This window comes from Lytechinus pictus, chromosome 3, assembly GCF_037042905.1.
Source record: "Lytechinus pictus isolate F3 Inbred chromosome 3, Lp3.0, whole genome shotgun sequence".
Taxonomy (NCBI): Eukaryota; Metazoa; Echinodermata; class Echinoidea; order Temnopleuroida; family Toxopneustidae; genus Lytechinus; species Lytechinus pictus.
In genome coordinates this window covers 8145234-8157572 of record NC_087247.1, presented here as the reverse complement: position 1 = coordinate 8157572, position 12339 = coordinate 8145234, and the positions used below count along the sequence as shown (strand labels likewise).

The 12339-nt window shown below is 37.1% G+C and overlaps 1 protein-coding gene across 1 annotated transcript in view; it reads right to left on the bottom strand.

The window, feature by feature from the left end:
* Nucleotides 1-2258: 2258 nt before the first annotated feature.
* The window catches only part of LOC129257891 (transcription initiation factor TFIID subunit 3-like), a 21505-nt gene continuing 11424 nt past the window's right edge, over nucleotides 2259-12339 (bottom strand). The window contains exons 6-9 of the mRNA XM_064096278.1: nucleotides 11449-12223; nucleotides 10201-10437; nucleotides 9432-9535; nucleotides 2259-8063 (exon numbers count right to left, since the gene is read on the bottom strand). Of these exons, the coding sequence (XP_063952348.1) occupies nucleotides 7961-8063; nucleotides 9432-9535; nucleotides 10201-10437; nucleotides 11449-12223 (1219 nt within the window). The 3' untranslated portion in view covers nucleotides 2259-7960. The remainder of the gene's footprint in view (nucleotides 8064-9431; nucleotides 9536-10200; nucleotides 10438-11448; nucleotides 12224-12339) is intronic.

Sequence of the window (12339 nt, the reverse complement as noted above, 5' to 3'; positions counted from 1 at the left end):
TAACCCCAGACAAAAACATTCCGTGTTCGCTCAAGCATGAACGAAACTAATTTTTTTTAATGGCATTTGAAAGATAAGACCTCAGAGCACCCATTAACACCAAAATATAGACATCATAATTTGAAACAAAAATTTTATAGACTTTTCAAATCTGTCCCGTTTTTTTTTTCATACGCACTGTATAGGCAGCCCAGGTAAAGCCGGGGAAATGAGAATAACACGGCCCGCTGGGAAAACAGTTTTCGGAACTAAAGTGGCTCCCCTGGGTTGGCTACCTTGGATAAAGATATGCCGTTATTATTATCATAATATTAATAATTATTAACATCAGTTTTATCATTATTATTATTATTACTACTATAATTACTATTATTATTATTATTATTATTATTACTATTATTATTATTAGTAGTAGTAGTTAGTAGAAGTAGTAGTAGTGGTAGTAGTAGTGGTAGTGGTAGTAGTAGTAGTAGTAGTAGTAGTAGTAGCATAAGTAGTAGAAGTAGTAGTAGTAGTGGTAGTAGTAGTGGTAGTAGTAGTAGTAGTAGTAGTAGTAGTAGTAGTAGTAGTAGTGGTGGTAGTAGTAGTGGTAGTAGTAGAAGTAGTAGTATAGTAGTAGTAGCAGGGGCCGTGGAACGGTTTTCAAAGTGGGGGGGGGGGGGCTGACCATGCAAAATATCACAATCATATGGTAATTTTTACGTTTTTTGTACACGGTATTTGAAAAAAGTGTGGGGGGCTGAAGCCCCCCCCCCCCGCTTTCGCGGCCCCTGAGTAGTAGTAGTAGTATAGTAGCAGGGGCGTGGGCATTCGTATTTAATATTTGCCTTTGGCGTCCTTATCATGTAATACGTCACTGGTTGCAACCATGCATCTGAATTCTCATCCATTCATTTTAACTCGTTTAATTTTGAAGTGTGAAAATTAGTAAAGTTACCAACTCCACCAAATATGAAATGCATCCTCGTTGACAGTCTTCTTTGCTGCATGATCGCCTGGGATCACCAATGCATAAGCATTCCTTAGGTGGAATATTTGTCATTTTTGTGGTATAGTGCATGACTCATAATACCTCTCAAGCCAGCGCATAAGTTCTACATGACATCACCTCTCTCTCTCCCTGCCCCCCTCCCCTTCTCTCTCCCCCTCTCTCTCTCTTTCTCGTATCTACTGTGCATCCCCTCTCTTTTCTCTTTTTTTCCACCCTCCATTATTTTGATATCTTCCCTTTTTGGGGCCGCCAATGTTTTAAAATTTGTTTTTCTCTTTTTTTTTTTTTTGGGGGGGGGCGGGGGTAACCATGAACATGATGCATATATCTCCCTAATCAAGCAATGAGAGCGCGAAGCTCGAACCCATTTTTTTTTTTAATACTGACCTGAAATCATGAACAGGATGCATTAACCATGGTAGCTCCATGCATTTACAATATTATGCGAGCGCGAAAGGCGAGCTGAAATTTAGATGTCCGAAGGTTCGTTACGAGTGTTCTATACCGGCCGTAAGAGGGACAAGGTCTGTTTCGAATTCACGAAGAGTTTGGTACGTAATTATCCAAGTTTCTTCTTCTCCCCCTCCTTCCGTTTCTTCTCCCTTTTATCTTCTTTCCCCCTATTTTGTTTGCGCCGCCAATAGAGGGACCCGCGGCTGCTTCGCTCCCTGGATATGCCATTATGACTCTAACACCAACAATTCTTGTACAGAAAGAAAGAAAACAATTTCTTAGAGTACACATCTTAAAGTATATTTCTCTTGCTTTCCTTTCCATAATTTATGCACTCTCCCATATTTTAGAACCTTTCTTTGTCCCGTATTTGGAACCTTTTGGGGTTTCTCAGTGAAGCAGAAAAAGGGTTCAAGCCAGTCCTTTAGAACCATTTTGTTTCTACGATGGAGTTCTTGATGGTGTGTATAGAACTCTATACAAAATTGGTAGGGTTCTTCATACCATCAAGAATCCCATAGGTTGCTTTAAGAACTTTAAAGGGTTGATTGTAGAAAAAAAACGAAGAAGAAGATGAAGAAGAAGTAGAAGAAAGAGAAGAGGGTAATATGGAAAGGATGAGTAAGAGTCTGAAAATAAGTCGATCTCAGAGAGGTCGACTTCACAGGATGAAAGACGGGTAGTTCTTGCATATACCGTGACCCCATAAAGAGGGGGTTAATTCTGGCAGATAAATCTCCTTACTGCTTCCCTGAATTGTATAGTGTTGTAAATACAAAGCCAAACCAAAACAGAACTATTGAGACATTTATCATTTCTCTTCCTAGTTTATTTCATTCATTCCATTTGTGCATAATGAATAGTTATTTACAAATATACATCACATTTAGAACACATGCATTTTAAAAATCTAAATAAAAATCAAAAGCACAATCATTTGCTTCCAATAAAATTTGATACAGAAAAGGGGATGAGGTAACAGCATTTTTACTTTCTCTTTATAATGCACAATCTTTTTTTTTGTTACAAGGAAAATAATATGTATTGTGTGAGTGATCAACATTCACTGACACAACACAGAGGACATGACAGGTCATGGAATCTTGTGTAGTATCTAAAGGGGAATCCAGTCTTGGTAATAAATGTTGTGTTGGAAATGAGAAAAATAGATAAAATAGGCCATGTACTTAATTATCAGGGATTTGTGGGTTTCTCCAGAAGTACCCATTCCCATTGGGCAATAATCTAAATATAACCCAGGTAGTAGGCCTATATTGTTTTCTGTTCTCATGAAAGAAAAATATAATTTGAAGTAAAACTTTTGGAATAACATTTTTAGACATTCCATGTATTGGAGTACATGGGAGAGCAGTCCTCGCCTTTTATCACTATGACATAACATATGTGGCCTATTTGAAGTCTCAATGGGTATAGTGATAACCAATATTTACAACTTAAAAAAAATCATAACTTTCTTATTACTTGTCTGATATTGTTCAAACATTCACCAATCAACTTGTCTGATTTTTCTTTTTGTCTAAAACCAAGTTTTTATCTGGGTTGGATTCCCCTTGAAAAAAAGTGTTTAATGCCTATGTCTAATAAGTGAAACTCATCTGGCAGTCTCACCTGCTTTATGCAACTGATTATAGCAGCTATGATGACTTTGAAAAGAGCAAAGATGAATAAAAAAAATTATTTGATAATAAGATACAAAGTTTGTTGACCCCAAATGACCTCTGACCTTGATTTAGAATCTTTGTTATTCATTTGATATAATTTGTGATATGAAATAACAATTTCAAACAAGCTTATTTAATTTGATGAAGTATATAAACAAAATAATGAACAAAATATCAATTCTTATCAACATTAATTGATCTGAAATGAAAATCTTAACTTTTTCGTAGTGGATAAGTTTATTGACCTCCAAATGACCTTCGAGCTTTGCCTTGTGACCTGTAATAGGGACTTATACTTTTAAATGTCATCTTGAAAATTTAAAATCATAACCTTGGTAAAGTTTTTGATCTTGATACTACAATATAGTCAAAGTTTATTGCCCTTAAGTGACCTTTCATGTGTACTGAAACTCATGCAAGATGATCGGTGATACTTGATTGAAACTATGTCATGAAATTGATCCATATACTTTCTGAGTTATGATGCCAACATCCAGAAAGCGGCACCTATGTCTCGCTTCTGCCATGCAGGCGAGACGAAAACTAAATTTAGACTTCGTGACAAAACCTGCACATTGAGCCCAAAGAAACTCAACCTTAAATCTTACCCTAAACCTAATAATTGTCCTCCATTATTCTGAACTAATACCAAATAAAAAATGTAACCTTAATACCTTGGTCACATTTGCTCTACGGCGGCCGTACGGCGAGTCAAAAACAGCCATTTTATTAATTTTAATTCAAACCACCTATATGCAGCTGGTACAATAAATGTTAAAATGGCTGTTTTCAACTCGCCGTAGAGCAAATGTGACCAAGGTATAACCCTTAGTCTGTAATCTCTTCGACCAGAGAAATCTTTATTTCAGTTGGTACAAACTCAACCTGCAAGAAAAAAAAATGTTTCATATGGTCTAGTCTAAAATTTGCTTTAAAGTGTCATCTAGGCAACTATCAACACATGGAAGGTTGTCTTATCAGCCTGTATTCTGAACTTCGGTTTGGGGCCTGTTTCATAACAACTTAAAACTATTGTAACTTTGCCATAATTGCAACTAATAATAATAATAATATACGATTTGTATAGTGCACGTATCCACCTTGCTAGGTGCTCAAGGCGCTCCTATATTACCCCGGCTAAGCTAGTCTACCGATTCTGGTGCGCACAGCTTTTGAGGAATTACTTCTTGCCGGTACCCATTTACCTCACCTTGGTCGAGTGCAGCACAGTGTGGATAAAATTCTTGCTGAAGGAAAACATGCCACGGCTAGGATTCGAACCCACGACCCTCTGTTTGAAAGGCGAGAGTCAGAACCACTAGACCATGACGCATCCACTACCATGGGCAACCTTGATTGTGATTGGCTGCTTAGCCCAGTGACCATGGTAATTGGCAGAATGGCAAAGCTACCAGAGTTGTAAGCTTATGAAGAAAACTGGCACCACTGACCAGGTTTAGAGTTCAGGTTTAACTATGGGTAGCCAATCGTGACACAAATGTATAACATATTATATTCAATTTATCAGCTAATCTGACAACAAAATCATCAATAACTGTCTGGGAATAATGATGAAAAGTGTTCTGTTCAACATTAAAGCACAAGGAAAGAGCAAAGAAAACATAAGAAACAAAGCATGTACATTTTTATACAATTTTCAGCTTCCCATAACTTTAGCACAGAGTAAGACCAGAGTAAGACAACAGGCTAAAATGGACTTTAGAATACGGGCGATAGCGTTTACTACACCATTTATGGGACATCATCATCAGATCCCTGTTTTCAAAGATGCTCCATTTAGGCTGGTACAAGATATATTGCATATTTAAGTATCTCATCATCACAAGCAAATAATGATTGCAAGTAATTGGCACCTTTACAACTCTCTCTTATGGGGCGTTGCAAGAAACTTGCGATCAATTGCAAGTCTATTTTTGTTCCAGAGATCAAGAATATGCCGTGCAATGAATTGCAAATTTTCGATTGATTGCTAATCTGCTCCATGAAACAAGGAGTGTAATCTGATTTGCTATAGCTAAAAGTGATCAATTAATTGTAAAATTGCAACAGAATATTTGCAATTGATTGCAAATATTTTCTTGCAACACCCCCTTAGACTATGATGATTTGGGTTGGTGTATTGAGATAGCATCTCGGTTTTGTGGCTCTGCTCAGCAATTTACTGTAATATTTGTCAAATTATTCCCTATTCTGTACATTCAGCTAAGAGGTGATACATCCTATTATTGCAAAGTCCCAAGATGCTAATTTTTCAATATCAGGACATTCCAACATTGATACTGACTGTCAATATAAATGCAATATTAAGTACCTGAACAGGAGTCCTAATCTGAAGCAAAATGATGAGAAATATAATCTTCTTTCAAATAAAAAGGTATAAAAAAAAATGAATTCCCTGTTAACATTAACAGTGTAAATTGGAGCATTCAAACAAAATCTCTTCTTCATTTTATTCCTTCTCTAAATTGCTTCATTGATATTTTTTTAATTGAATTGTAATGAGATAAAGTCATCACTTATTATAAATGCATACTCTAAAAAGTGAATTCTAGTATATTTCATAGAATGGTTTTTAGAAATTTTTAATCAAAAGACACCCCAAAAGCTTTATTTCCTTCAGAGAATTTGTAATTAAAAAAAATTCTTATTTCCCTTTCTCAGCACCCTGAGCACATAATCAAAGTGGATTTGGTGCTTTAGAAACACTCTATATTATCATTAATAATAAAATTAAACCTTTATTTAGTGCTCAATACAAAAGACATTACAGTGATGTGGCCATGCATACTTTATCAGTGCTCATGAATACGGTAATTACAAACTGGTTTATTTCATTGAGGTCAATTGATAAAACAGCAGGTCAAATAAGTAATGCTTGTATGTTCATGATTATTTTTTGAGAATGCATTCACAGTCATATCAAATGGTACAAAAATAAGTAAATTTGACTACTTTGCATCTAGTTCCTTTTCAATTGCATGGCATCAAAATGAGCTCAATTCAAATGTTGTGATATTAATAATATACATGTAGCATTGCCGATAAGGAGGAATCCATATTCCCAACATTGTTTACATGTAGTAATTATTTCAATGAAAAAACAGTTCTCCAAAGTATAATTTTGGAGAATTGACAACAAGATAAGCATGAAACATACGACAAAGGACTACAGATTTGGCAGCTTTAACATGTGGCTCCCAAAGATGTACATCCATTCAAACAATCTCCTCACTTGATACTGTTCAGAATCCCCAGACTAATCTCCAATGCTTCTAACTTTTTAAATGAAATATTATGAAATGGAGACAGAAAATTCCTGAAATTGGCAAGAATTATCCGACATTAGGAAAATACATGTAGACTATGATACAGGTAGTTTCTTTTTAAAAAATTAGATTTAGTGAGGTAACAGTGGCACCGGAACACTTCAAGCAGCAATGCTTTAGTCAGGGTCAAATAGTTCCCTAATTCCCTTCAATCGATGTTCGTGGAACCATGATTTTGTTCTTATATTTTATTGGCTCCAAAGCTTGAAAGTTTCAAGACTCCATCCATACAAGCAATGAGCATCATACCATAATGATTAGCATTGTGTTCTGTACATTCTTTGAATCACATATTCACGTTACACAACATCATACAGACTGAAAGGAATAAGCACATCAAGACTTTCATATTTGATACAGTAGTAGACATCTCTCTTACACAACTGTAATAAGTGAAATCTTGTCAATGTTCGCCTAGTTTACAGAGAAAATATGGAGTCAACAGCATTTTTACTAGACTAATAGTTAGCTCGTACTTTTTAGGTTACCTCTCCAATTTGTATATATATACAAAGTAGTGATTATATACCAATTCTGAATCAGTATGATTTCACATGGTCAGGCATCTCCACAATCTATGTCTATTCTATTCTTACATATGAATCCAGAATTTCCATCAGATACTGAAATTTATTCAGATATTACAAAGGTCAATAAAATGAAAGGGATCATCTTGAATACATATAGTGAAACTTGTGAAAGGGAGAAGTGAAAACTGGGTCCCGTAACACAAAGGTTAGCAATTGATCGTACACTTGATTTCTACGATTGATTGTACATTGTAGTCAATGGAATCAATCGTAGAAAAATGTTCTACGATCAATTGCTAATCTTTGTGTTACGGGCCCCTGGTCTCTATATTCGGCAGAAAGTTACTGTGAAAAGGTCCCTAAAGTATATTTTTTCTGTGAGATACAATATCAAATGTAAAAATATTGAGGTCTTCACAAAACATGGTCTTTATCAACAAGTGGTCCCTCGATCAGTGACAAGGTTCATAAGAAATCATTCCCCCCCCCCATAATCATAAACTTTGATCTGTTTTTGAAAAGTTCTCACTTGCAAAGCTACAAGCTGAATCAGACCTTTGTTGTATAATACTTACGGTCATCAGAAAAGGTTTGGCTATATTCAAGAGACATTTTGCGAATTAGTTATCAATTAATTCAAACCATGGTCCAGATCTGTGGTGCAATTAGAGACAGCCAAATATGGCACAAATCTTTCACTGGAGATGCCTGACTTACAGACTAAATGGTATTAGAGGTGGATATTAGATGAAATAGGTATAACCTCACTGGAAATTAGACATAATGGTACATGGTCTAAATGGCAATTAGAACAGATGTTTAGCAGAATGGTCATTGATGAACTAGGATTAGACCATGTGGGAGGAGACCAACTGGGTGTAGACCAAGTGGCAATTGAACCGGACATACACCTTTCCTCACCAATTTTCACCAACAGATTTACAATCGACGCAGCAGCTAATTTTTCCTGCCCTTCTTCTTCCTGCCCTTGGATTTATTCTGACATCGTTTGCAAAACCATTCGCTCACACACGGTTCCTCTGTCAGCCCAACACATTCCCTGCAATAAAAATGCACAATAAATAAATATGGGTGAAATATCTTTATCGCCGTATGTTTTTATTAGTCCAATTTCATCTCCGGATCTATTTCCCCAGGAAAAAATGGCATCATTTTTAATAAATTATATTTTGCATATTCTCACACAGAAATTTTCAGAATTTTTAATAATCACTTTCTATGAATAAGGTGGAAAAAAGAAGCCATTCCTTTTTTTTTTTGGGGGGGGGGGGGAGGAATTTAAATACAGTATTTCTGTATAGACAAAACTGTCCATCCTCAAATCTGATGTCGTGGGTAAGTGTTCAAACCACACCCTTGCAAATTTTGATGCTGATAGCTTCTGTTTATTCATGAATTATGCTTTCAATAATAATGGTGTGGATTTATATCACAAATGTAGGGTTCAATAGGATGATGAACCTGAAACAAATAGCCATTCGTCATTAATAATACAAAGATTTATCTTACATTTCATGGTTCCTTATTGTAGTAATTGGTTGAGAGTAAAGAGAAAATAAACATGTAGTGGATCAACAACAGAACCTTGTGGTACACAAGGATGACACGGCTCTTTTGCATTATAAGGTCTTTTCCTCATACAAAGAGAAATTTTAACATTTATTTTTTACATCGTTATTCATTTTTACCCAAGGCTCTTTTGCATCATAAGGTCTTTTCCTCATACAAAGAGAAATTTTAACATTTATTTTTTACATCTTTATTTATTTTTACACAAGGCTCTTTTGCATCATAAGGTCTTTTCCTCATACAAAGAGAAATTTCAACATTTATTTTTTACATCTTTATTTATTTTTACACAAGGCTCTTTTGCATAATAAGGTCTTTTCCTCATACAAAAAGAAATTTTAACATTTATTTTTTACATCTTTATTTATTTTTAACACAAGGCTCTTTTGCATTATAAGGTCTATTCCTCATACAAAGAGAAATTTTAACATTTATTTTTTACATCGTTATTTATATTTTTCATTTTTTGTATTTTCTTCTCACCTTCCTTTTGACCCCCCCCCCACTTAAAATGGCATACAGGGCCTATGCCCCCACCCTGCTAGATACACCACTGACAGGAAAGAATTAGGAAACAACAGGTTGTGTGGTCCAGTGGTTAGAGCATTGGACTCATAATCGCAAGGTTGCGAGTTCGAATTCCCACTCTGACATTGTCTCCACTTTGATAAAAAAAGCCCGAGAGTAATATCTGTGGTCTATAAGGGCAGCAACTATGACTGATATTAACCTAGACGTAAAATGTTTCCTAGGTAATTGGTTATATACCAGCAAAACGCTGTCCTGCCGAGCCCCTACGGGAGTTACCATAAACAGAAACAGAAACAGAATTACTTACCAGTGGTACCAATCATCACATGAATCACAGCCAACCATAGGAAGAACACCATCATCCGCCTTCTTGCACGCTGGACAATACCAAATCTTCTCACCATCTTCATTCTGGAAATACAATCACAATAAAAATAGTTAGTAAAGTATAAAATGTCCTTGAAAATATGTACAAAGTTTAAGTTCCATTTCAAAATACTTATTCAATCTGTATGAATTCACTTTCCTTTGGTATTAGCCAAACATTGGCATTACTTCAGTACCTTATTCTTTGTTAATAACAATTTCACGCGAATCTGAATTGGGACGAAGTTATGAAACCTAACATGAAAGCATTCAAAGGAAAAAAACAACAACCCTGATACAACTGACTGGTATTGTCAAACCTGTGTTATCAATCAGCTCTCCATAGCAGTCACCTACCTAAAGCGACCACTAATTCCCACTGAGGCAGATTATGTTTACGAACCCATCTTTAGCAGGCACCTGCCTATACAGGTAACGTTAGTGAGTTCCATTTGATGGTCACTTTAGACATATTTCACTGTAATTTCACAATGTCGACTACTCAATCAAAGAGGGATGTTTGATAATTATTCTATTCGCATTAAATGGGGTTGAATTATAGTAGTATAGTAATCATTGGAAAGATATATGCCTAGTTTAAATGAGACAGTTATATAGTTTTGGTATGTCACAAAAATTGATCCAACCTGATGGACTTACCCTTATACTAAAGCAAACAATGAAATACAAGTAACCAATGACCGACTTACAACAACAGTTCCTGCTGTTTCAGCGATGAGTATACAAGGTCCATCGGCCTGTGGTTTGGGAGGCTCTGGCTCAGGCTCTGGCGGGGGAGGTGGAGCTGCCTTCTGCTTCTGACTGGCCTTCTCTTTCTCCTTGTCTTTTTCCTTCTGCTTGGCGGCCTTGGAAGCCTTGGTGGCTGATGGAGGCAGGGCCTTGAGAGCTGCCTTGGTGGGAGGTGGGGTCGGAGCTGGAGTACTTGCCTGCATCAAGTGGAAATTGAAAGAAGGAAATATAGATTGGAGAAAATGTTTTTTTTTTCATACACCTGATACAATTCTTTACAAACAACAAAAACAACTTTTGTGACTATATTTGAATACCATGCGCCAACATCATATTTTGTCAGACTGAGATTATCATTGATAGTGTGAAGAAAGATAAATACTTTAAAACAGTTCATATAGTTCAGAAAGTTTTCAGCACTAAACCATGTATATTACCCTTTTCAGAGATAAACACTAAGTTGATTGTTGTAAGCTATAGCAGAGAGTGAACTATGAAACATATACAGTATCTATAAAGGTAATTGTCAAACACTTGCCCAACATAACCTTACTTTTGAAAGCCTGAATCTATGATAAGAGAGTGACTTTGAGCACATGAGAATTCTTTCCTCAAATTAAAGAAACTATTTTTCACCAAATATTGATTTGAACAGTCATATCGAGTCAAGTCAAGAGAGCGTTGTTGGCTCAGTCGGTAACGCATCTGCTCGTCGAACCAAAGATCGTGGGTTCGAGTCCACCCTGGGCGGATGACTGAAGCCAGTGCGTTGTGTGTAAACGTCTCTTCCATGTTTCATAGATGCAGGCTATGTTACACTGGAAAACACTCCATCCCTCGGATAGGACGTTAAATGGAGGCCCCGTGTAGAGGAGAGTCACCATCTTTGTATGTTAAGAACCCACTGCACTATTCGTATAAGAATAGGGGGAAACCCCGGTGTAGTGGTCCACCTGCACTCCCCCCCCCCCATCAGTTATATCGGGAGGAGAGACCTGCGGGTCATAGTGATTCAGTTCACTTTTCGCCTCCCAGGCACAGGTGATGCCAAACCAATAATAATAACAATAATAATCGCCACCCCAGTTATAGGTAGTTTAGTTATGAGAGTGGGCGTAGTTTACAGTCATATATACATAGAGATGACCGAAGAAAGAGTGTAACTTTACATTTATCATTCAACTCGTAATTGATCGACATATCTGTACCTTTTGTTTTGATTTTGATGGAGCTGGTGAACTTGGGGCTGCAGCCTTGGTTGAAGTTCTCGGAGTGGCAGGGCTTGATGACTTGCTTGGAGGCGGAGAAGGCACAGAAGGGGCAAAGATGCCTGGAACTGGCTCCTTCCTGGCTGGGGTGGACGGCTCCTTCCTAGCTGGAGTGGAGGGTTCCTTCCTTGCAGGAGTGGATGGCTCTTTCCGCGCTGGAGTGGATGACTCCTTCTTCGCCTTGATGGAGGGTGTTGGCGATGGAGCATCAAAGTCATACGGAGATACCTCTGCTTTAGGTTTGGTATCTACTTTGAGCTTTATGGGCTTCTCTTTCACCTTCTTCTCTTTCTCCTTCTTCTCTTTCTCCTTCTTCTCTTTCTCCTTCTTCTCTTTCTCCTTCTTCTCTTTCTCCTTCTTCTCTTTCTCCTTCTTCTCTTTCTCCTTCACCTCCTTCTCTTTCTCCTTCACCTCCTTCTCATTCTCCCTCTCCATCTCCCTTTCAATGTCCTTCTCTTTCTTCTTTGATGTCTTGGATGATTTGGTCTCAGTTTTCGGCTTTGGCTCATTCTTCGCCTTCTTGGTCTCTGCCTTGGGTTTGGACTCTGCCTTAGTCTTACTCTCCCCTTTGGACTTTGGCTCTGTCTTAGGTGAAGAGACTGATTTGGAGGACTTGGACGAGTCTTTGCTCTTCTTGCTAGGTACGGCGATAGACAGTTTGGGGACCGTTGGTGTTGAAGGACTTGATGGAGGTTCAGATGAAGTCTTGATGACACTGTTTGAAAATTAAATAAAGACAATATGGAATTTCGAAATCAATAAGTTGTTTTGAGTGTGAAAGAGAGAGACAGACAGACAAAGAGAAAGACAGAGAGAGAGAGAGAGAGGAGA